Here is a 26,681-nt window from a genome sequence, read left to right as displayed (position 1 = left end):
CGCGGCGCGCCAGTCTCATCGCGTCTGTGCATAGACTTTGTATGTAATCTCGACGCGCGTCAAAAAATCAACGCGACCGGTGTGAACACGGCATAGGCGTCATCTGAAAGGGGGGGGGAGTTGATGATTAATCTCTAAAGTTTTAATTACCAGGGCAGGTGCTGGGACCAATCGTTTAGTTAATGGCACGAATGGCAGATAGGAGTGATGTTATGCAATTATGCACACGACTTTGCTCCTGTGTTTACCACATCAATTATTCAGTCAATCTGATAAAGTCGCTGTACACAGGCATGTGGTGTGTGTGTGTGTGTGCGTACTTCGTTTCAACCACACACTCCAACACACACACACACAAAACACACCCTCCTGATTTAATGTATTCTCACTGGGATTGATAAATAAATTCAAATGAATCTTTGCTCATTTGCACACATGTCTACACATTATATGCGGTGATAAAAAATCGGTTCTCCATCCTCAGCTACACACGCAAACATGAAAACATTGGTTCTTAAATTATTAACAAACTAAACTAATTACGAGCTGTGGAGTGATGTTTGTGGATGTGTAATGGAGCTTGCCACATGCTGAGATGGAAGGCATGAGTTCATATAAAATGAGCGCATGCACAGTATTGTAAGTACTGTGTGCTTTATAGTCTTGCCATGGTGTAGTTATTAAAACATGCCTTGCTGATGCACTTCCAATGGAAGAGGTTGGGGACACAATCTGCAGTCCTCATTCCCCACAAAAACCAGCGGGTCAGAGTGTTTGATTCCATCCTGTTTCTCCAAATAAAGAACTCAGATATGACATTTCATGTCCACCTAAGAGGTGACATTGTGACTCATGCATTCATTTCATAACCCTTAGATTTGTTTAAGTCCCTGTTAACTTGCCGAGGCAACACATTAATACTTTGCCCTGCATGGAAGAAGCAGGAAAGATTTTCCCTTTGTTTATTATTATTCATTCCAGATTTGCGGCTTACAACACTGCATCACCCAGACAAGGATATCAATTTCCTTTCAGCAGTAGCTGTTTTTGTGCAGCGGATCTTGACTCTCCTCGTCCATTACACTCAGTGCATTGTGGAGAGAGCTCTGCTCTTAAAAGAAATTAGAGGAGATGATTTGATTAGTCATGATTGATGCCAAACAAACGCTGGTAATTTATTACCCCTGTCAAACCATTTTACACCTGCAGCATGTGTGCACCACTGCTGTGATACAATCTTTGGTCCCAAAATGACTATCTGTTGCCACGGCCAACCATGCAAGGTCAATGAACTTGTGCTTGTGCTTGCGCCTTGATTCATGAAAATATAGCGATTAATGCTGAAAAGTGTGGTGTGGTTTTAACTTTGCTGCCAGTAAACTTAAACGTGTCTGATGTCTGCTGATTTAGCTGCTTGTTACAGTGATAAGATGTTTATGCTTAGACGGTTCCAGCAGTGGCTGTTACATTGTGTTCTGTATCACTTGAACACAACACTACTTATTAAAAAGCAGAACATCAGCGTTATTATTTATAGCGTGGGTTTGAAGAAAGCTACAAACGAACATTAAAAACAAACATGTTTTTATTTCCTATTTAGAAACAAACTAAATAAATGAGTCCTGTCAGGGACAACTAGAAAGTAGCTTCCTAGTATTTCATGTTTTTTTTTTAATGGAGGAAATAGCAATGCACCATTTTAAAATGTTTTCATGAAATTGAATTTACTTTAAAATGTCAGTTTTGTCCTGGTCACCAGTTTAAAGCAAAGTTGTTGCTTTTTACCTTTTCATCTCTATAATGGCATCTATAGAATTGGACGTAATGATAGCCCTTAATATTGCAGGTGCTTATGTTCAGGGATGACAGGATGGTATGGTTGTGTGGGATTGTGATGATGATGATGAACAGATAAAAGTGTCACAATTCATTAGGTGTGGGTCCCATTCACATTTGAACCGATACCTGGAGTTCGGCAATGGTTAACCAACAGTACCTTTTATTGTACTTTACTCTCACTTAAATGACAAATGTCATTTAAGTTTTGATTTATTAGTCCAAAGTCCAAAGTTTGAACATTTTACACACCACACCAACACTCCCTACAACCTCCAGCCTGTCAGTGTGTGAGTAGAAGCACATGTGAGACCTGTTGCCCTGTCCAGCTCTAGATTTCACATGAGAAATAATCCAGCAAGTGTTGTCTGCGTCAAGTTATGAAAAATGTAACCACACTTGCGACCTCTTGGCTTGTGTTCTTATTTTCGGGGTTCTAACAGAAGTAGACAGTGAAAATGATCTGGTCATTGTCATATTGACGGCATACCAGCAACCAGCATTACACCATTAACTAAAGTTCCAAAGTCTATACCTGCAGAATATGTCACAGATATGACATGAAAACATACAAATACCTATTTTTAACTGAACAAATTAATAGCTTTCTCGCATTTCTGTGGACAAAATCCCAATGAATGGCTCAATGAATTAGTGGAGGATAGTTATATCTAGTTATAGTAGAAACCCCACGTCGGCTATAATGATATAATGTTAGGTTAACTGTGACTGACAAATGGTTGACATTACAGCGAACTACCCCTGTTCAAAAGGAAAACCTTCACTGTATTTCACACACACACACTTGTAGCACATGTACACTTTGTCCTTGCGGTATGGGCAGAGAAGCATGTACGGCTATATAGCTCAATTTGGTGGCAGCATGCTGAAGCTAATGGGCGTCGGCTTGGAACATCACAGCCAGTTTGTATGGGATTTGCTCCATTACTGCAGAAAAACACCAGTAATAGTTGAGATTAGAGCACTGGGGAGATATAGCCTGGTGCTATGGCCAAGCAGTTTCATTGACCTATCACACATGTTGTTTTTTCTCTCCTGTTTTCTCTGCTTCATTTCAGTGGCTGTGGGCTGTGAGATGGTGCAGCAGGGAATTTGTATTATTTCTCTCTGAAGTGTAATTCATTTTTTTATACAGTATGTTTTCTTATTTTTCTTTATTTCTCCCAGTTCGTATTTGCCAATTCCTCTTGTGCTGCTTGTTACTGTTGACCTGCAGAGGGTAAAGATGGTCAGGCGTCTCCTCCAGTTCATGTGGAATCAACAGCTGCAACCCTTCATCTGACATGGAGCTTCACAGAGGTTCACCCCATCCCTGCGGGTCCAAGCCCTCTCTATACAGGCACCTTGACCAATGGTAACAATTGCTAGTGCAACAGCAGGGACATAATCTGCCTGCAGGCCTTGTGGAGGTGGGCGCGTGCTTAACTCTGTGGGCCAGCTGGGTGTCTTGGGTAGTGGTAAACATTTTAGGCCATGTCCAATATTAGCTGGCTGTGTTTTTTACAAACTGAAATAACTTCAATAACATACTTCTAAAAGTATTTATCCTTGAGTTGTCATCATTTTCACGGCAGACAGAACGAGTACAAAGTTTTTCTTTTATGTTAAAAAGATAAACATACCGAGTATAACATCTTTAATACACCTGTTTTCAGAACAGCTATCTGACTAAACATAGTAAGCAAATGCTTCACATTTAAGAAATACAGGGTGCATTCAATTATTGCAATGCCAGGGCCATTTTTTAAATGTATTACAGTAGCCTCAGGCTAGCTCAGGGTTTCAGAAATGGGTGTTGGCTCAACAACATGACACAAAATAGCAAAACAGTCTTCTGGGGCATCATGTTTAATGCATTCGGGATGTTGCAAAGGAAGCATAACCTCTGAATTCAGCCTGCGACTCTGGTGGTTTATTAAATTTGATGAAATTTGCTGTCTGTGCACCTTTGGTTGGTAACTTGCACATCTGATATCCATACAATCAATAGCGCAGTAGTGGAGTTGGGACAATTTGTAATTTACATTTATAATCAACATTTTCTAAAGCACCACTGCTGGATTCATCATTTACCAAAACATGTTTCAGATAAGATGCTTGCAGTGTATCAGTCCTAGTAGTCTGGTAATACTGACCTCCTACAGTTGGTGTATTTGCACACTGATTTGATTCCTGTGCTCCGCTGTCAAATGCCTTTTCTTATCTCATCCATCCATTTTGTACCTGCTGAGCAAATTATCCACACACACACACACGTGTGCATATGGAGACTCCTCTCCCATGGCAAATAAACACACTCCTCCCTTGACACCCCGTTCTGCCATTCCCACTCCATTATGTCACATCTTTGATCATGGCTCACAGTGAAGAGTTTGGCGAGCCCTCACCAGCTGTTGCCAGACCCTCTGCCATTACAATCGGCTGGCACGGCCATAGGCAGCTGCCACCCTTGTGTGGAGCACCACCTCTGTCTACGCAGTGTGTAAGTGTGTGCACCTACCTGTGTGCTAACACAAATATGTGCATTCACTATAGCCTTCATCCGTCTTCGTATCTGTCGGTATGTCTGCAGCATTACCTGCTGTTTTATTTGAAATGCATTGCCATGTGTTAATAGTTAACCAGACTCTTCTCCAGGAGGCAAGTGATGGCTGCCTGATTAATAGTTTACTGACCTTGGGAGGGACTTTTAGTTGGCTTGTTTGCAGCTCTAGGTACGTTTTCTTACTAAATATCTTTCTGTTTGTGGGGAAACAGGCAACAGCAGAGCTCAACAGTTATGATTTGGTTGCAGAAAATGGGATTCCACACAAGCAAGTGAGACTGATCAATGAGACTTCCGTCATGAGGGATGATGGTCGTAAGTTTTAGAAACAAACTGTGGTTGCTGGAAGGCAACATAATCTTTCTTTTTTCTCGAACAAACTTTTTGCTGCCGTGTTGTGGTATCAATCGTCCCCAGTTAATTATGCTTCTGTGATTGTTGCCTAGTGACTACATTCAAGTCTGTTTAGTGTTTATATTGTTTATAAACCGAGGACATAGACGGTTTGCTATCAGCCGGAAAAAAACAATGTTTCTTTTAAGCAGCAGCAGAAGGTGAGGATACATGATTTAAAATACAATATGTTAATGATATTTTCTTTTTGCCTGAAAAATCAAAGGAAAGAAAAAATAGCTGGACTAAAAAAAGACAGATGGATTGCAGTAAAATCGGTCTGATGTTGACCAGAGTGCAGTAAGTTGTGTGAGTATGCTTCAGTTTAATTGTGGATATTTTCAGCCGACACACAGAAGTGCTTTCATGGGCTCATTATTTTCTTCATGAAAACTGTTTCGCGAGTCAATTTACAATGTTGTTTTCACAAATGATTATTTGGACTCAAAGCAGGAGCTTAGAGTTAACACTTTATGTGATAACAAAGCACACATTGCAACCTCAGAATATACAACGTCAAAAAGACGGAGCATTTTAATTATGTTTTTTCATGAAAATAAACTCAAAGGAAGAGGACTATTTTGATTTTGATGAATCATTCATTTAAATATTTTGGCTCTTCACATTTTATCTTTCCATTCTTTGGTCATGCATTTCACACTAAAACAATATGAATCGTGAAAATTGCATCAAGCATTAAATAACATTTTTGCTAAAGCTTCTGATTTCAAATGGGCCACTGCATCGTACTTTACAATGAGTTAAAAAGTAGGGAGCTCGGACCAGTAAACAGCAAAGTATCGGATGGAATAAGCTACAGGTGGTGGAGAAATGACAAATTACACGGCAGGACACTGTTGATAAGATAAGCACAGGCACAATTAAACACACACACACACACACACACACTGGGACTCTAGGGCAGTGTTGCAGTCTATTAACTGTACAGACAGGTAGGCTATTTTCCCTGTGCAGCCAACTGTGTTATTAACTTGCTCTGCACTGAATCAATTGACAGGTCTCCAGGTGTCACTGTGTGTTAGCATGCGTGTTTGCGTAGCTTTTCTCCTTTCCTCTTCTGCCTCTCCGGTCTCCATCACCGGCTCTCTGACTGCTCAGGGTCAGTGGATGATTGTCACTTTTGTACTCCTCCTATCTCCTTAAGATTACACAGAGTGCTGTCCTGTAGCGAAGCGCCATGGATTACCGTCCACTCCCGCTCACCCGTGTCCTCTCCGGTCCTGTCCTGTCCCCGGGTTCCCCACCTTATCAGCTGCACACACGCTGGTCCACTGGTCCTATTACAACCCTCGACAACAAAAGCATATTGCCCTTTTTGTTCCTTACTCGCACACACTCAAGCAGAGCCTCAAGTAGATACACACACTCACACACAGAGGGTTATTCCAGCATCAGGCAGACCAAGAGGGAGAGTGATTGAGAGAAAGGTTGCTAATGTCCTTTTCATGGTGGATTATACTGTAGCAATGCCCAAAGCCACAGGATGAGCTTTGACTCCCTCGGGGGCACTCAAATCATTGGAGTGGCTGAATGTCTGTCCATTTTACCCAGACGGTCACATCAAAGGCTCAAAGATACAGAAACAGAAACAGCTGTCTGGTACTAACGGATAACTGAAGACTGGTGCAGTATGTTCTTTCTCTTTGTGTGTAGCTGTCTGATTCAAAACTATATAGAAAACATATGTATCCTCTCACAAGCCATTTTTGGCATATAATACAGTATATATATATATATTTTGTTTATCATCATACCATCATTGTTGCCCACTGTGCTTTGAGTGGCCAAGTATCAGCAGTGTCATTCTTTGTTTGTGTCTCGGTCTGCCGCTGGGGGCCTGTCAAAACATCTTCTGATCTTTGTCAAACTAGCTGAGCAATTAAGATTAAGAATTCAGAATTATGAACATATATACTAACACTGAACAACCTAGAGAAGGCAAGAGTTTGAGATTCTATCCATTATTTCTGTGTTTAATTTCATATAACTATAGCATCTCTGTGCTATGTGTGTAGCACGTTTCCAGTGCCTCTCAGCACAGTGTTTAAGTTGAGGCATTTCAGAATGAATCAGGCTATGTGTTTTAATGTGTTTTATTTTTAACAAAGTTTAACAAAGTGTATAATTTGAGTTAAAATTTACCTTTACTGTACATTTTGTGATTAGCCCAATTGGTGGTACAGGACGATGCATCCATCGATGGAGTCTAAAATGTCATCATGTACAAAACAGATGTACTGAGGATGGGCTAAGCATGGACTATAACATACAGTCATATATCACAGATGATTGTCTTTAAACACGCTCTTACCTTAAACAGTGAATAGTCTCCTGTTATGCTGTTCAATTTGAACAGCTGTTTGCCTTCATGAATTGGGGGAACAGCTGTTTTAAGCAAACGTGGTCTTTTCGGCACCTGTTTCGTGATCTGCCATTTGGTGTCCTCGAACTCACGTCATCGCACAGAAGGGGCAGCTGCGTAAATCAGAGTTGTTTGAGGTCTTTCCATCAGGCTGTTATGAAACAAGTGCTTCTGTCATCCACTGTAAGGCATATCCTTCAATAATAAAGGTCAGTTTGCCGCAGGTTAAAATACCGTGTCAGAATGCCAGAAGCTCTTCTCAGCCTAAACTTTGCTGTTTTTGGTCAGCAGTCTATTTGTGTCTGTGAGATCAGGTAATAAATGCTATTACAGTACATATACTATAGGATACTGTGTTACTTCAGCCTATGAATGCATATATAGTCTCGAAGAAGTGGAGAAGCACTTACTTATTTTTATTTATTCATGTATTTTTCAGGGACAATGCACACCAATCAACAGTTGCACTGTAAGTGAGCCAGAGTTAGCCAGAGAGGCTAATTTCCATCTGCTGTCCCCGGCCAGATGTTTCAAGGCAGCCTAAAATAACAAAATCTCAAATTGACAAAACCAATACCCAGCAAAAGAAAAGTGTGTGACATTAAAGCAGAGCAGACATAACAGGCTCCAGCATGTTGCCAAGCATACTGACTTTCCTTCTAACAAGTTGATGTCTGCATCAGCATTGTGCTCTTATTTCTTTCCTCCCTCTTAACCTTTCTCTCTTTTCCTATCATCAAACCGACCGCTGGTCTCCCTTGACCTTCCAGACAATTACATGCCAGTGGCTCTATCTGTAGGCCAGGCCTGTTGAGGGAGATATGCTGACTGACAGGTAATGGCACCCACTGAGAGCTGGAATTCCCCCAGGACTTACTGTCTGCTTGCCTGCCAGACAAGCCCGACTGCCTGTCTCCCATCCCTAGGGTCCAGAAGTCGAACTAGAACCACCGCACAGTCGCTGTTTTAATCTTAATGACCATCCTCCTCCTCCTCATCATCATCATCATCCTCGTCAAGATTATCCTCGTGCCGTCACACACGAACAGTGTGTCAGCCGTATCACTGTCTTTCTCAGTCACAGTCTGTCTTTTTGCCGTTTGCAGGACGCTCAGGATTTTCTCTCTGTCGCCATCTCTTCCTGTCACTTTGTCTCTATTTTCCTATTTCTTTCAGTCTGTAACTATCCCTTTAAATCGCTTTCCTACTCCCACATCTGTCACTCTGACTCTCTTAGTCCAAACTATCATTATTCTTCACTAATTTAGACGGACTGATTTAAAAATAACTTTTTGCCATTCATTCCCAGCTTGCCTCCACTCATTCCTTTAATTTTAGTCAGAAAGACCTATTACTCTGACTATAAATCCTCCTGTGGCTGAGGAGGTGGGGGTTGTTTAAAGGACCAGAAAGTAAATGTGTGTGTGGATGTATGAGCATGAGAGATGGGGTAGGAAGCTGTGTCATAATTCATTGAAGATGCCCGGAGACTTCACGTGGAAGTTGAACCACAGGCTGTGCACCAGGTGCTGCCAGTGTCTCTCAAGTGATGGTGTTTAAGTTTTTCTCTGCCAGAGGACCACACGGACACAAAGCTAATCTGCTGTGTAATACGAGCTGAAGGGTTGAAGGTTTGGGTCTCTTGCAGGTTTACGGATGTATAAAAGTAGAAGAAACTATTCAGAGGTTCATTAACACCACCACACAGAAATACATATCCTGTTACACCTTTGCTTTGACCTTCGCCTTGACCATATGTCGTTAGCACTGTCAGGGTCCAGTGTTAACTTTTTTTTTCCAGAGGACATAATTGGGTCATCACTCAGAAGACTACCGGTACTCCCCCCCCCAAGACATTATTTCTTTCTTGGTTCCACCAAAAATTTTGATGGCATATAATTAAAATAAAATTTTAATTTATTGTCACATTTATTTATTAACTTAATTTACATATCCACAGGATAAGAATTCCTAAAGCGGTGGAGCTGGGATTTGTCTCTGCTGTCCGTCTGTGTTATCGACTATTGTCCTGAGCCTCAAGAGACTTTACAGCCTGAAATGATCTCCTCGTTCGGTGTGTCGAGTTTAGACAGGAGCTGGCAACGCACCAGGCAATCCATATTTCTATTTCTGTCGTCATGTTTGACCCTTGGGGATTCATCCTTCCATGAAGGAATGAATGAATGTTCTTTTTCCTCATAGCTGTCTTTCACTGTTACCACTTCTATTTTCCTTTAATCCTGATTCCTAAAAAAATTTTTAGAGTGTCACAATCACGGCATTGACAGTGACAGAGCTGTCAACCGGCTCCATCGAGGTCAGTCGGGAGTCATGGGCAGGCTGGAGGCAGCAAAGGCTAATACTGTATGTTTGTGTTGTAACAGTGTTTTCGGGACTGATCCAATCGAGATGGCGTGCGATTCAATTTGCAATCACAATGTGACTTTCTGCTGACCATTTGCCATCAGGCAGCTGTTACTATTAATGTTCGAAATCCATTCACTGAGTAATTGTCATAAAGCATGGCGCAGACGAGGCTTTTTTGGACCAAACTGTTCTGGGGACTCCCTGAGATGAACTGCCCACAAGGGAGCTTTCTTGAGAACAACCTACCTCAAGGGCCTTTTTTTCTCATGCATATTTTTGCATTTGCACCATCAATAGGAACGCTGAAGTGACAGCGAAGTGTTTTGTTACCAGCTGTTGTTTGTGTTTTGTGTTGTCAGTTATTAATTCAATTCAATTCAATTCAATTTATTTTGTATAGCCCAAAATCACAAATTACAAATTTGCGTCAGAGGGCTTTACAATATGTACACATTTGACATCCTCTTGTCCCGAGACCCTCACATCAGAACAGGAAAAACTCCCCAAAAAAACCCCTTTAACGGGGAGGAAAGAGGACGAAACCTGTGGGAGAGCAATAGAGGAGGGATCCCTCTCCCAGGATGGACAGAAGTGCAATGATGTCATGTGTAGAACAGGACAGTGAATTACAACACATTCAATGTAATTACAGCACATTCAATGTATGACACAACCACGACAGGAGGCAACACCTGGTCCAGGTAAACTCGGATACACAGGAACCTGTGAGGCGAGAAAGCACAGAGACTCTGGTGAAGAAGCAGGTCAATAATGTGCATTAATGGTATCGCTAATATGAAATAGTAATGTGAGTAATAATAAAAGTGATATTACCTACTCTGAAATATGAGCTAAAAAAAAGTCCCTCCAAACGATGTTCTAAGAACTACGATCGTCCCAAGTTCTTGCGGTGAGAACACAATAAAAAACCCTCCGGTCCGAAAATCCTTGATATATTTTCAGGGATTTTTCTGCACTTTTTTTAAGGTAACCAAAATAGCATACTGAACTGTGATGCCATATTCATCAAAATGCAGCCCCTTCATCCATTTTAATGAGACCACTGCATTGGCACAGGGGGGTTGCATACAGAGGGCCGCGGCAGAAATAGGCAAGGTTGTCCTACAATAGAAAGTCTGGCTTTAGTCGTAACACACTGCTATTTCATCCGGCAAGGAGCTACGTTGGCCAATCAAATATGTGCAAGCGCACTTTCCTCAATAGAATAGCTCGCTTTATAACAGGGACGGTGCCATGTTTTATATTTACCTGACAATTTTTGCAACAGAGGATACAACAATTGACACTGAGGGCCCTTTTCCGAGTTATAATATTTTCAGTCTTTTTATGAACTGCATTGCAGCCCTGTAAGCCACTCGCAGTGCTTTGTGGGTCCAGCAGAAAGTATCAGCCTGTCATTAAATGAAACTTAAATGTAATTTGTGCTGATTGAAATGGAAGATGTAGAGTGATGTGCTGAAGTTACAAAGATGCTCTACTCTGCCGATCTTAACACACGTCTGCATGTGCCAACAGCATGTCTGTAAGGCAGCAGGTACCCCTGACTGCAAAGCAAGCTCCACCGCGAGAACTTCAGATTCTTGGTGCGTAGACTAAACACCCAGTGTGTCTGGGCTCTTGGAGACAAGCACAGGCCAGTGTGGCCTGGATACAATGAATCACACTGCCTGCTGTCTTTCCATGACAACCATTGCTCATTCTCCATCATGACGCTGTCAGAAACACCCCGTTCCTCCTATAGTCAAAATGTTTGCCAACAGCTACTGCGAATGGAGGACCATTAGTGGGCATGAAGACGTCAACGTTGGCTCAGCTGATTCAAGAGAAAGAGAAGTGGGCGGGCTTCTTTGTGCTGATGAATTGCTTTCAGAGTTCACCAAGCCAGTGGGAGTGGAATTGAACAAACAGCAGCGTCAGTCTGTCAGTGGATGAAATAAAAGATGAGACTGCACTGCTCCATGTACATACAGGAGGCTGAACTTGCGGCCCAAAATGTTAATGCAATTCACACCACTGGTTATTGTTTATCCACCATCATTTTTGTCATTTGGCATCTGCCACTCCCGATACCCACCTAGCCATGTCCGTTTCCATCAATCCGAGCGCTCCAGTGACAGGTTCTCCACTGACTGCCTGTTATGCTTTGTGGATGTTCTGTAATCATGCTGACATTGGCAGGATCCCATAGGTGCAAACCCTCTGCAAACACCTGTGCTTTCAATTTATCAGATGTCATTGTGCAGCTACTGGCAGTACGCTGCTGGTGCTAATGTATTAACAATAGCAGGCAGGGGATCTTGTAGTGTGCATCCATTGAATCTTTCGTACTTCATGTTAACATCTGCAGCATTTCGACCATCTGCAGTTTCTGTGTGTTTGTGCCAAATACAATGTTTGCCAAATATTTCATTTTTTTTTCTTTCATCTGTCAGTAAACAAGCTCAAACCCATCACACGCGGCATCTTTGCATCTTTTTGCTTACTGAGTGAAGACTCGCTGCTCTTCAAACTACTTTTGCAGCCGTTTTCCTTTGCAATCAAGAAAAACGACGAGGGGACTTTGTTTATTTATAATATGACTCGACTCATTATGTTGTGTGATCTTGGGTTTAATTGGATTTTGGGTTGAATAGTTTGTCAGTTAAAGAGGCTGTTCAAAGTTACAGCTGCCATTCCTGACTGTTCCTGCATAAACCTCAGCAGATTCTGCAGCTCCTGAAGTCTCTGTGGTACTGCATCAGCTAGTTGTGTGTTTGTACTTGGCTAGCTGTTATTTTAAAGCTACGTGGCTCTGCAGTGGTGCCAGGTAATAAGCTGAAGTGGAGCAGGAATTCAATAGAGAGCATTATATAAACAACTATTCCCAAGACACAATTGCATTCAATAGACACACACACACATGAGCCTCCAACTCAGATCATAAATGTAACCTGCATTTTGTAGACATGCACGACCATATGAAAAGTACACACAAGAGTAACACATGTCATGTTAAACATGCAACATGCAATTCTTATCTCAGACAGCTGTCATAACCCTGTCTCTCTCATCCACAGCCACGCTGCAGTGTCTTCTGGGACACGGGCTTACTGCATGTTTTCTCTCTTTTCCTCCCTCTCTCATTTTCTGTAAACATTAACTTGTTTTTTTTGAGGCATTATGAATACAGTCGACAGAGCACTGATCCTGTTGAGGTTGTCGTGATGTTTTTGAACCTTTGAATCGTTTTTACGGCCACATTAATCCAATTCATATTTGTGAATTTGTCTTTAAAAATCCATCTGCTGAAATGTTGCATCAACTATTTTTACCACGTTGCTCATGTTGTAATAATGTGATTATTTGATAATTACATGACCTGGCTAATGTGAGAGCAATATTAGAAGCTTTATTCTTTGATTTCCCTTTTGTCTCAGCCATAGGCAAAGGGTGGTCTGCTGTGAAATGCTGTCAGAAACCATCAGGGAGAACTGTCGATTACAGCTTTCTAATTATCATCTCGTTATGTCAATGTTGCCTTTCACTCTTTATCATCGGCCCTTGCAGGTTCTTTGTACAAGAAAGTTGGAAAACAAAGGCAGCGCTCCCTCATGGGCTTCTCTGTCGTTGGCTTTCACGCTCATAGGCCCGGAGGGACTCTAGTAAAGGCTTCCTTTTATTCACAAAGATGGTGATTTCAACACCGATTATCATAATTATTGACTGCGTCCTATTGAATTCTATGCTCATGGTTTTAACTATATCCCTTTTGACCGCCGGTGACAACAGAAGATGTATGAAGTGCAGACTAAATATGCATTAACTGAAATGACCGAAATTTTACATGCACATCTGTCAACTTGTTCACATTATGACAGGTGTGTGTGGGCTATAATTACATCAAATCACACCAGGAAATATGTTTTTTTGTTGCCGGGTCCTCCGTGAGCAAGGTTTTCTAATTATGTATGATAGCACCTCCGCTTCCTTGATGCTGCACATCACAGGGTTGCGGATGAGATTGATTAAAGTGTGGAACTAGCAATTCTGTTTGCCATGCAGTCAGACATGCAGACAGATTGGCTGTGGTATAGTTCACAGTCATGCTGCTTCAAGTGAATACAACAGCTGTTAGACAAGCATGATACACAGCATATTCAACCTCTGACATACACACAAGTACATGGTTGTTAAGGCACACATAGATACAAGCACACACATTTACACCCTCACAAATAAACAGGCACATATCTGACACTGAAAAGGCTGCAATGGCTGTCTAGAGTCTTCACTAATTAATGTCAAAGCAACCATCAAATAAATGAGAAATGTTGTTTATAGAATGTTGAAAATGCTAAATTAGTTGAGTGTTTGATGTACAACCGTTACATGGATAAAAAAAGAAAATGACATTAGAAATCAGGCCCCTCTAATGTCTTTGAAATGAAAGGAACACACTGTTTGCATCTGGATGAATAGATTTCAAAATCTGTGAATCTTAACAACTTAGCGTGTGTGTTAGTAAAGCACATGTTTTTGTGTGGAACGTTCATCACCTGCATGCATCCGCTGAAAGAAAAAACATTTGAATCACCCTCAGTCACTTAAGCATCGCTCAGTGAAAAGAGGGCAAAATGTACTAACTCATTCAACTAAAAGGCGTGATTGGAGGTGGTGAGAGAGGACAGACCTTTGCATTTCCCGAATGTGAGGTGCATGACCTTCACTTTGACTGTTCTCTACTTCTCCTATAGGTTGAGGTCTTTGATTGGATTGCAGCCTTTGCTTGAGCGCTATAGTGTCAGTTTAAATCAGACACAGGTTTTCCAAGTTGTTCCTGTGAGATTTATGTTTGATACATGAACCAGCGAATCAAATCTGGTACATTAAAGCAAAAAGACGGAAAGCTGGGTGTTGACAATACGGAGGAGCTAAAGTTATGAGTCAATGCCCTTCATGAGTGGTTGATTAGCTAATGAGCTGCTTTGTTATTGTGTGTTTCTTTTTTAATCATCCAAGTGCATGGCGTGGACCGTAGTAGCTTCTTGGTTGATTTTTTTCTTTAAGCCCTTTACAAACCTGCATTAGTACACAGCTCTGTTTCTGTGTGTTGGCATGTTGTCAGGAAAAACACATCTGATCCCTCCTGAACACATGACAGGGTGGGCTAATCAGCCAGCTACAGCAGAACAATCAGACCTCTAATGAAGTTGCTGAAGTAGAAGTCGATGCCAGGATATGGGGAAAGGAGCGCTTAAAAAAAAAACAAAGCGCTTGAGGTGATCAGTCATCACATCACAATCTCCAGATTCAAATCAATTTGTCTGCCCGTTGTCCGGTGCTCCCAGTCAGACTACAAACATTAAACAGCAGCACATTAAAGTGAGGGTTGGTTATCTTTTAAAAAATGTTTTGCTATATTTGTTGAAATTCTCATTACATCCTAACAGCAATCAATGAGACAAATGCTTTGACAAAAAAAGAAAAAGATATGGTTTCTCTGTATGTCACCGGACTGTCCAATTATTTCAGCCGGCCTGAATGTGGTGATTGAACCTATCTGACTGAAAGCGCTTCTTCTGCCCATGCATTCATAATCTTCCACAAGATGCTAGCTAACCATAATGTTTTTAATAGTAACGTTCATTATGCTATGTTTACACTCGTAATGAAGATTTTCGGAGAGTGGCCTTGGAGGGAGGCATGGAAGGACCTGCTCTCCGTCTTGCTGACGTCGCGACTCTCATGCTAGATTTAGCAACTTTGGAGCTAATTCGTACAGCTTGCTACTTTCATTGGAAAAGAGACACCACAGGGTTATCGGGTTGGATAATTGTTTTGATCTAGCGTGCTCTTGCTAGTTCCTCTATATTACCAACCTTAGCTTTAATTATACAGTATCACTCAAAATGAAACATTAATATAGCAGCAAACAATGATTTGCTATGTCACAATAGTGTGGAGTATTGGTTACCTGAGTGGAGGATGATGTATGTGTTATTATCTGAGCTTCTCCTTGCTTTGTTGACAGAGTGTAGTTTAGTGCATGTGAGTGTACCTCACTGGTTGGCTCACGGCTGCCGCTCTGTACTGCTCTCACACAATGATTTAGAGGGCCACATATTTCTGTGTAGAGTAGTTGACATCATTTGAAGAACACGTTTATTTCTCATATATAGGTGACAAAATATCATGTAAAACAGAAGAACAAAGAAGCTACTGTTTTGAATAAAACATTAAACTCAGTCTTTGGCATGGCAAAAACCGAAATAACTAAAGTAGATGGATGAGTTCCTTTACCTAAGACAAGAGGAGCAGGCCAAAGGTAATATAACCATTGAGAACACGTACATTAACTTTCAATTCAAATGAGCGCCATCTTAAATCAATCTTAATAGTATCCATATAGCTTTATTTGATCAAAGGCCAAGTCTCTCTGAACTATTTCCCCCACTTCCCCTATCGGATGGCTTTTCCCCCAATCAAAGCCCACAAGTTGGAGAGCACATTACCATTAATTACCTTGTACAGTGGGCGAAGCACTAGTTCATCTGATCCGCATTTAGCACTTGGTCTGATGGAAAGAGAGATGCAGGCATTGAATTAACAGAGAAGCCAGCAGATCTTTCAAAAGGATAATGAGTTTTTTACCCTTGGCTGCCTCTTTCCCGAGATACTTCAAGCTACTGTGTCACAAAAAAAGCATCACTTGCTCAGTAAGGCAATGCAAGCCTCTGGTTGGACCTTCCTTTAGTGTTCTATAATAGGGCTCCGTTACCAATTTTCGCAGAGCAGGACCCTTGACACAGGTTGTGATCCGAGTGCTTTGATTCTGACTAACATTTAACAGCAATTCTTCATTCTGTCCCAAAACACACACCTGGCAGACCTCCCTGCCCCTCGTGATGTGTCTACTCGGAATGAATGAGCAGAGAGAAAGATATAGGAAAGCGCAGTAAGTGAAGTTGTTAAGTTGTAAATGTGTTGCAGCTTTGGTTTCAATCACATTTTCAGGATGGATCATTTCCAGCTGTTAATGCAGGAGTCTTTAATGTCAGTGTCTATATGCGTTACTCCAGTATGAGTGTGTCTGTGTGTCCTGTAATGATAAAAAAAATGTTTTAACATGTCCTCATCATATTTTCTGTGTGATATGTTGCTGTTAGAGGAATTCACTCGAGACTGGTGTAAAAAAATCATTCATCATTGGACATTTGTTCTTTGCAAAGAAGGAGACAGGGTAACACACACACATTTTGTGTTTCACACAGGCGTCTAGGTATCTGGACACTTTAACTATTCGTTCTGGTACAAAGGTCACTTTCTGTCGCAAATCAGCCCTGCGTAAGTATTGACGCTTTCTACACGTTTGTTGTCATTCTTATTCAGGACAAAACGACCGACGTGTTCTTTCTGCAATCAACTGCTTCTTAATAGACGAAACATTTGCTGAAGACCTAGTGTCAGTGAAAGTTCGCACAAGGACACAGGCCCCCGCCTTTTGTCTCAGTCTCCTGTTCTATCTGTCTCCTCTCAGTTTTGGAATGTATAAATATCATGTTTTGAAACTGTGTCTCCAGAGCATTCTCACAGTTCACTGCAATACGTGACTGTGGTTGTGTTCTCTCTTTGCAAACATTAAATTGACTCTTTTGAAACTTTAATCATTCATCAAGACTCTGTTTATTTTAAACACATTGAACAAAACCAACTTCTCTCCTGAACATCTACATAGAAATATTCCACAACAGTCCACCGGAAGAGCTGCAAAATTGTGTTTCTGAAAAAGGTGATGAAAAAAGGCTTGCTCAAGTTGTTCCATGTAATACGGGCTCTCAGTCTTTTGAGACAGTACTGTTGTTGTGAATGGCAACGTTAGTAGAGTTCATACAGTCTTGTTAAAGGGTGCCACTATTACAGTCAGCCAGAGATTGATGTGTTTGCATAAGGATCACATCTGTTAGAGATGCTAGTGCGACAGTAAAAAGCCTCATGCGATCGTGTTCCTGTGCTATGGGCCGTCACCTCGGAGGAATTCTCATTTCATACCTACTCTTCAGAGAGCCTGCCTCATACAGTCCACATCCTGCTACGCCTCAGCGTACCACTGGGCTACTCATTGAGTGGTTTCAATGGATCAAGGGCCAGCGCATGCCTTCTCTCTGTGACAACAGCCTCGCTAGTTTGCCAGCTGTCAAATATTGACCACAACCAAATGTCAACACCTGGGAGACCAAGATATGTCAGAACTATTTTTATTTAGTTGGCGCACACCTACTTGTGTGGATACAAAGGCATGTAAGTTATTATTCACTGCATTTTATTGGTATTTTTATTTCTGATTTAGGAAAGATGATATTTCACTTTTTTTTCATTCTCAAGGAAAATGGTCTGAAATGAATGAGATTTACAGAAAATAACACATACAGAAGAAACATGACAGGACAATACAAAAGTGATGAAACATATGTAAATGTTCTCAGAGAGGCAGACTTCATAGGAAATACTTATGACTGCAGACACAGTGTTGCGCATTAATTAATTATAATGCAAAGTCACCCGACTAAAGAGCTGTTTGTGTGCCGCACCTAATGGCTAATGGGTTCATTTGTTCATTTCAGTGTCCTGAACCACATGGTGCCCAGCCCAATAAAAGAACATCACATCACCATTCATCTCATACAGCTCCACAAATTAAGAAGGAGAACATTTTTAAACAATTTCCATAACAGCATCAGTGTTATTAACTGAAAACAACTCCCGAGGACCAAACGTTGGTTGAAATCGGCTCGACAATACTGCTACACGACGTAGCTCTAGAGCCTCGTTTTGAAGGGTTTGTTTCTGTTTAACGGCAATAACAGATTTTCGTTTTGTGTCAACACAACATTGATTTTATCACCTTGAAGCTGGTATGCCTAACTTGTTTTTTTTGTTGCTGCTGTGTGTGCTGATAGGTAGCGTTCAACAGGGCTGTAAAATTGGCCAAAAATGCTGACAAGAGCAGTGAGAATGAACTAAATCAGTGAAGTTGTGTGGCCACAAAACCAAAACGATGAGCTGAAAGACAGCGCTTCATAGAGCTGCAGCATCGTTCAATGATCTTCTGTGGCTTTGTCTCGACTCGCGACCCCTTTCATATGCAGTACATGTAGTCATTTGATCCACTGTTAATATAAAGATATTGGTTTTAGCAGCCTTGGTGCAAGGATGTTACATGTGTTCGGGTGTAAGACATGGCAAAGGTCAAATTACACATCAGAGAGGTTTCATATTTTAGTCGTGATCTTGACAAGAAATCGTGCTGAAACCACACTTAAACCTTGCTGCTGTGTCAACATTAATCTTCATCACAGGGTTTTCCTCTGGATTTAAAGTGTTCATCCTCGGACAGAGAGAATATTTATGAGTTTTATACTTCAGTTTAAAAAAATCTAAAACTTGCAAAGCATTACGTGCCTGTACATGATCACGAGTGGGTCCATTAACTGCATAACGACATTAATGTGTCCTTTGTTGACAGATTTTCAATGATACAGAGAGACACGTGCAGCCTCGGATGAACTGTCACTGCTACTCTCTGCTTCTTAGCAAAGAATTTCAATTCATTTCAGATATCGGCTTGCTGCGACTCCCCGTGATGATATGAGATGAGTGGATACGTCTCACCTTTACAAACTAGAGCTGGTTGTTTATTCGACTGTGTGATCAGCAGGAAAAGGTCACTTGAAACACGTCCCAGCTCTGTATGCAGTTCTGCACATCTCTGCCTATATGATAGGTGTGTGTGGGCTATAATTACATCAAGTCACACCGGGAATATAATATAATATGAATAGGCTTGAAGTTACAACATTCAACGTGCAGATTTTGCATTTTAATGGAGAATCTACAGTATTTATTTTTCAGCCAAGTTGTATTTTTTGTGCCTTATTAATGTCTTAATACTTTTCCCGATCAGGTTACTTTAATATGCTACCTTTGCTTTTGCTGTCCTTTTAATGAAAAAAACCTTCGTGCTAACCCCGTATACTTATATTAATCACAAAGCCTGCTATTAGACATCTGCTGCTCATTTTTATGGTGTTTTCTTTTCCACCCTTATGTTACAGTTCGTATAAATGTTGGTTGTTGTATGATGCAGTCGGGATGAGTCCTAATATCATGCTTAATGTGAAATGTTTCAATTATTCCATTTATGTATTCCATTTTGGTAATGGCCAAAACCGTCAGTGATCTTGCTCGGACAGCCTTCGTTTTGATCCCAGCTACATACCTGTACAGTTGTGTGACTGCATCTTGCATGGTTGCAATCACAGTCACACAATCTGTCCACAGACAGACAGCATATACACACCTGGCCGCCTCTGTGGTGATTAATTCCACAGAGGGTGTCTCCAGGTCCACATGTTGCCATGATGACTCTCACACACATACACACGCACACACACACACACACACACACACACGCACACATAATCTTAAATTGAGAATCTTACGGTTCAGGCGCAATTTAAAGCTTTTCACCCTCATATACGCTTCCAAGGTTATTTGTTATTTTGTAGAAATATGTCACGCGCAGCATCAATGCTACGCAAGGCTTTTAAGGGTGAAAGGTTACAGCATACAGTTAGAATAAGAAATGCATGTCATCCTTTTGTCTGAATATCTTTTATTATTGCCACAGTATCTAGAAAGTGCATACAAATATACCACGCCACAGTTATCATGCATAATGGAATGATTTAAATAATTTCTAAATTAATGAGGAATGGAATTACATATTTCTTTCTTCAAAAATGAGAAGAGTGCATTATCTATATCCAGCCAGCTATGAATGCAATCACAATGAGGATGAATATCTAAATAGGCTTGCCTTCATCAATTCCTTCATTCAAGATCATACTTCTTCTAGTATTTATGTTATTGGGGATATGAATGCAGATATCTCAGACACAAGCTCAGTATTTGCCAAGCACATTGCTCAGTTTTGTAAAGACAATTATTTTATATTATCAAGCGAAGTGCTTTTGCCTACAGATAGCTATACATACATTAGTGAGGCCTGGCACACTACATCATGGCCGGACCATTGTATTCGTACAGCTGATGCTCATGCTTCATTGGGATGTATGGGCATTCTTTATGGAGCAGCAACAACTGATCATATACCTTTTGCTATGTCGATAAATGTTGAACATCTGCCGGCGCTATCTAGAAATGGAAATCGTGTCAACACAGAAAAACTTGACTGGTCAACTCTCACTGAAGAGGACGTCTTAGTGTATTCTGCTCGTACAGACCAGTCCTTCAGTCATATTCATCTAGCTAGAGATGCAGCTATGTGTACTGACGTTAACTGTAAGGATGTGGTGCATAGGAGAGATCTCTGCTTCATGTACAATGATATAGTAAGTGCTCTGTATAAAGACAGCAAGCCCTACTACAAGCATCATAATAAGACCCATAACATCAAACCTGGCTGGAACGAGTATGTAGCTGAGTGTCGTGCTGAAGCCTGTGAAGCCTTCAAATCATGGGCTCTAGCTGGTAGACCCAGACAAGGACCAGTGCTTGAGTACAAGAAGCTCACCAATGCAAGATATAAGTATGCCATTCGCTTCATCTGCAAGAATGATCAAGCCATGAGGGCTGACTCCATGGCCAAGAAGCTGCTAAGCAACAACCTAGTTGATTTTTGGAAAGAAGTGAGAGCTCTTAACTGTAAAACATCTTTAACATGCACTATAGATGGAATCTCAGGAGCAGACAACATTGCTGAGTTATGGCGACAGCATTATAGCACCTTATTTAACTGCATCAAAAGTGATTTGTACAGCGTGGACAGTTCTGAGAGTAATGAGTGAATGGCAATTACATCATATGAGGTGCACCAAGCTATCAACAAACTGTCTGAAGGCAGAGCAAGTGGTTTAGACCATATTACTGCTGAACACCTTAAATATGCTAGTCCGAGGTTAGCTCCTCTCCTCGCTATTTGTTTTACTGGCTTCATGGTTCACGGCTTGTTACCAGACTCAATGCTGTCTGTTCTCTTAGTGCCAGTCATTCAAAACAAAGCTGGTGAAGTATGTAGCCTAGAGAATTACAGGCCCATTGCTTTGGCCAGCGTCCTGTCAAAAGTCCTGGAAAGAATTCTGCTGGACAGAATACAGGACTTCATCACCTCCACAGATAACCAGTTGGGCTTCAAAGCCAAACATGGCACTGACTTGTGTATATATGCCTTAAAGGACATTGTAAACAAATACAGAGGTCAAAACTCATCACTTCTTATGTGTTTTATTGATGCCTCCAAAGCTTTTGATCGTGTTAATCATAGTAAATTGTTTTTTAAACTGAGCCAAAGAGGTGTCCCCACATACATAGTGAGAATTCTGGCTTACTGGTATGCGCACCAGAGTATGCAAGTAAAATGGGGTAAAAGTGTGTCAGTGTGTGTTAGCAATGGTGTCAGACAAGGGGGAATTTTGTCCCCAATTCTGTTTAATCTGTATATTGATGATCTGTCCAAGCAACTGAAAGCCTGTACTACTGGTGCATGATGGGTAATACTCTGGTTAATCACATCATGTATGCAGATGATCTGGTGATCTTTAGTCCTTAGCTCGTGAAATGTTTGTGGCTGCATGAGTCAACACTTTCCAAACAGTTTTAAGAAATCTCATGTATAAATTCATCTGTAGACTGAATGACTCTGTAAATGGGATCATACTTGTTTTAACCAACATAAGGTTCAGCACCACACGCTACCAGTCCCAGCTGTGGCGCCATTGGTACAGCTGTCTCTTTGTAAGGCATTGCTAGGCCTCTGTACTTTTATTGTTTGTGTCTGTCTTTTTATGTATCTGTCTGTATGGACCCCGAGTCTGAAATAAAGTCTATCTGTCTGTCTATCTGTCTATCTATCTATCTGTCTATAATTGTCCTTGGAACACATGACCAGCATCGGATTATTTCATAATCGTACTACAATACAACAGATTAATTATGTTGTACAGAATGTGTACAAATCATTTCTGAGTATATAATGTTCTCTCATCATTCTTTAATGCTTCCTACACTGCCTGTGTGAAAGCTAAATGAGATGAATGTGTGAGTGCTTTTGCTGCAGTAAACAGCATGTTAAGAATGTATATGTCTGCTGTGCTCTTGAAACTACCAGTATGTTATGAATGTACATTGCTGCATCGCTCTTAAGATTTTAAAGCTTTTTAGCTTCCAATCGTTCATCATACAGACCGGATATTTACATTAAATAGCACTCGCCCTTTTAGAACAAAAGTAGATTTCACCCACTAAAAGCTGCTCACAAAGTGTTTGGGTTTATTAACATCATACGTGCCATAAACACTCTAGACTAATGGAGAGTAGTGTGCACAAAATGTCAAGTATTAGTACTAATAAATCTATACAACTTGGGAGCAGCTTTAAAATGCATGATACATTCTCAAATTGAATGATCACGGGCCACATTGGTCACTTTCTTTAAATGTGGAAAAACACCCTCACCTTCCCTTCCCTTCTTCTCAGCTGCCATCCTTGATGACCCCATGGAGTGCAGCAGAGGAGAGCGTTTAGCCATCACGCTGGCCAAAGACAGCATCAACAGGAGCACCAACCGCTCCACCACGGGCAAGCTGGAGGTGGACATCTTTGAACTGCTGAGAGACAGTGGATATGAGATGGGGGAAACAAGTAAGTAACGCCAATGAATTGGTGTGGGTCAATATATGTGTATGTGCTGAGTCAGAGAAAAGAAAGATGTCGAAAGTGTCTCTCATTTTAAAATCAACAAGCAAGTCATTTCAATTCCCCCTTCTGGCTTCTTTTCACGCTTCCCTCAAGTGCACGGAGATACGTCTGTCTGGTTTAACAACATTTCCGGTCAAACAGAAGCAAAGAAATTATTGGAAATAGATAGCAGAGCAGGAGGGCAAAATGAGCTGTCACATTTTGATAGCTGCAGACGTGACATGATGTGGTTATATTTGTCTGCTGGGTTGTATTTTGTTCTCTTTGACTGTATATTGTCAACTTTCACCCTACTGTGGCAAGGCAGATCAAAAAGACATGTCATACAGAGGAGTGTCATTTAAAATGACTTAATCTGCAGTACGTCAAAACAGATGACCTTCGACAGAAAGGTGTGTGGCCCTGTTTAAGTGGGCCATTGCAGAAAGAGGTTGCCAGTAATTTGTCACACAGATGTGACACACTGAGCGGGTGACTCCATTAACGCAAGCTCGACGTATTTGTTATTAATTGTATCAATGCTTCCACTTCACTGCTACCCAGAACATCTGTGTACTAGGTGGTGACTCGTTGCCTCACACCTCAGTGTTTATTATGTTTTTTTGTTTTGTTTATCAACGAAAACTCTCCACAATCAAGGCAGCACAGCATGTGTCCGCAGAAAACAACCAATACAAACAGCTGTGACAGGAAGTGTGGGCATTGATTTTCAATACAACACCTTCCCACTTTCACAAACCCAAGAGCCTCAGTGGTGCCGCTTGATCCACGGAAACACCGTTTCACTTACCACAACAACTGTATTCGTTTCTCTGCCTGGTTTACCTTTCTCATTAAATGTGGTTCCTCTGTGTGTGTGTGTGTGTGTGTGTTTCTTTCTCTGCTTGTGTGTGTGTGTAAAGTAGCATGCGTTGGTGTGTGCATGCTGGATCGTGTGTACATTGTTCAATTGTTTTGTGTGTGGAAGTGTGTGTACGTGTAATTGGAGGCAGGAATTGGATTAGGGATGGATCAGTGGCTGCAGTTAGATGGAAATATCACAGAGGGGCCGCTATACCTGCCCAGAAAAGTCCCCCCCCCCCCCACCCCCACCCTTCAAGCACCAACTCCTGCCTGTGTAGTAAGCAGCACCCGCTGGACTGCTTGCTGCTTTTACTGGCAGGAAAGTCAACGTGACCAGACTTCTTTCACTGTTATGTATGGCTTATGAAGCCACATGACACACGGAGATGTTTGCTTTCGTGCTTTTGCTTTGGCGCTTCCTGAGGAAACTGATGGCCAACCGTCAGCATTTTAATCCCATGACAATCTTAAACCATTAAGATCTCAAAGAAACAGTTTCCATTGTGTCGTGAGCTACTTGCAGCACTTTTTCTAAATGCTGCACAAGTTGGTGCAGATGTTTCTTTTTTTGCTTGTGTTGTATTTGCAGAGCATTGAGCTCTCCGGGCACCTTCTTCTAACCAGCAAAACATAAAAATCATTTTACAAGTCAAACTCATTACAGCCCTCCATTCCAAGGTTCCAATACCAGCTATTGAATAGCTTGGTATTGATCTGTGAAAATCAATGTCAAGCTGAGAATAGGGATTTCAGCCGACCCTCTGACCTTAATTTGACCTCGGTGAGAGGCACAGCACTACTCTTGACAATTCACAGCATTATTGAACATCGGTGTCCAGGGAGCAACAAATAAACTTTGGCGAGCGGGTAGAGTTCTGACACAGGCATTGCATGCACATTCTCTGTCTCTCACACATGCTAGCTGTGCAAAAGAGGGAGCTAACCAAAGTGTCACAGGGGCCAGGAGCATGTTGGCTCACAGTCAAATCATTCAGCTTTATTATTTGGTGAAGCCATGCAGACAGGTGCAAATGTGTGAGCATGTGTTGTAAATGTGTGTATACATGTGTATGTTTGTGTACGGTGTCAGTGTGTTCATGTCTTGCAAGCTCCACGGGTGACTAAGGGATTACTTATTAATCATTCGACTCACTGCACCAGCACACCCCCCCCCCCCCCCCCAGCACATGGTGTCTGCACATGGTGTCTGTACTTGTGTCTACCTCACATCATTTTGACTGTAGCGCTTTAATTAGAAGCCAAGGATTATAAACTCACAAGAAAAGACGTGCTGTTTTCCAGTATGGGCAGATTAATGCATATGGCCTGTGTACATCAGAGAAGAGTACGATTCACGTTCCCTGAAATGTGGAAAGATATGTTTTGGGACCCAAAGGTAAAGCTTTTCAATCAGTCCTTGTAAATGTAAAATGTGAAAAACAAGATGGGATGCGTGTGTCACTTTTGGGGATATTATGGCATTAATGTGTAAATGTTCAAATACCAGATTTCATGTTTTAAGCCTCCAGATATTGCTGTCTGTCACTATTTTTGTCTCTGCCTTTCTTACTGTCACTCTGTTTATCTGTCTGTCTCTTCCCATTTCCATGTCTTTCTGTCTCTGTGTGAAAGTCTGTTATATGACTATCAATTCCTCCCACACGCTTTTAAACTCCCATTAGCAGGATCTATTGGATTGTTCTATATGTGCATCACGTTAGGCATATTAAACATGGACAAATGTATTTGGCCTTGAGCAGGTTTCATTAACGCATGTAGGTTCAGGTTCCCTCGAGACAGTAGAAGCGCTGGCTCAGGCCGCTATCTGTTTGGAGGTTGAGATAGTCAGCATGTGCATCCATTAACATCTGGCTGAAGAGGGCCTTTTTATAAATGACTCAGATTCTTTAAGAAAGCCTGTACTTTACTTTCCTGGATAGCACTGGCTGACTGACTTACTCTCTTGCTGTCTCCTTTCTTTTCTCAATCCTTACTTTACCCTCCATCCCCTCTCTGTTTTCTATCAGTGTGCCAGATCATGTCGAAAGGCGTTGTGGCAGTCCTCGGCCCCTCTGCCAGTCCGGCCTCCAACTCCATCATCAGCAATATCTGTGGGGAGAAGGAGGTGAGTTTATGCGTCCAACTGGCCCATGTTGCTCACAGTGCAAGCAGAAATACAGAGTTTGGAAATATGCTTGTTAGCAACTGTGTGGTTTGTCAGGGATTGAGGGGCAATGAAATCCAACTTGTTAGTGAAATGATGATGAAAAGGGTCGACTTTCTCCCTTTTCGCGATAGACCCATGATTCAGAACATGTCAAATGTCTGTGGGCTGCTAAATTAATCATTTTCATTCCGAATTGTTTTGGAATTAGGTGTATAAAGGACACAATCTTCTTCAGTTTGTTTTATGGGTTCATATGATTTGTTGGTGTTGTTCTGCCTGGGATGTTGTGATACATCAGCTGCTCATTGAAGGAAAGTGTAACGAGGTTTGCCTCATTGTGTCCTCTTAGC

General features: G+C 41.4%; 1 protein-coding gene across 2 annotated transcripts in view; it reads left to right on the top strand.

The window, feature by feature from the left end:
• The window catches only part of grik4 (glutamate receptor, ionotropic, kainate 4), a gene marked incomplete at its 5' end in the record, with an annotated part of 129,517 nt that overhangs the window by 6,965 nt on the left and 95,871 nt on the right, over window positions 1-26,681 (top strand). For both annotated transcript variants that reach the window (XM_079272652.1, XM_079272651.1), the window contains 2 exons: window positions 23,100-23,264; window positions 26,192-26,289. In XM_079272652.1, the coding sequence (XP_079128778.1) occupies window positions 23,100-23,264; window positions 26,192-26,289 (263 nt within the window). The remainder of the gene's footprint in view (window positions 1-23,099; window positions 23,265-26,191; window positions 26,290-26,681) is intronic.

Source organism: Melanostigma gelatinosum (genome assembly GCF_949748355.1).
Source record: "Melanostigma gelatinosum genome assembly, chromosome: 7".
NCBI classification, from domain to species: Eukaryota; Metazoa; Chordata; class Actinopteri; order Perciformes; family Zoarcidae; genus Melanostigma; species Melanostigma gelatinosum.
This window is presented reverse-complemented; position numbering and strand designations above follow the sequence as displayed.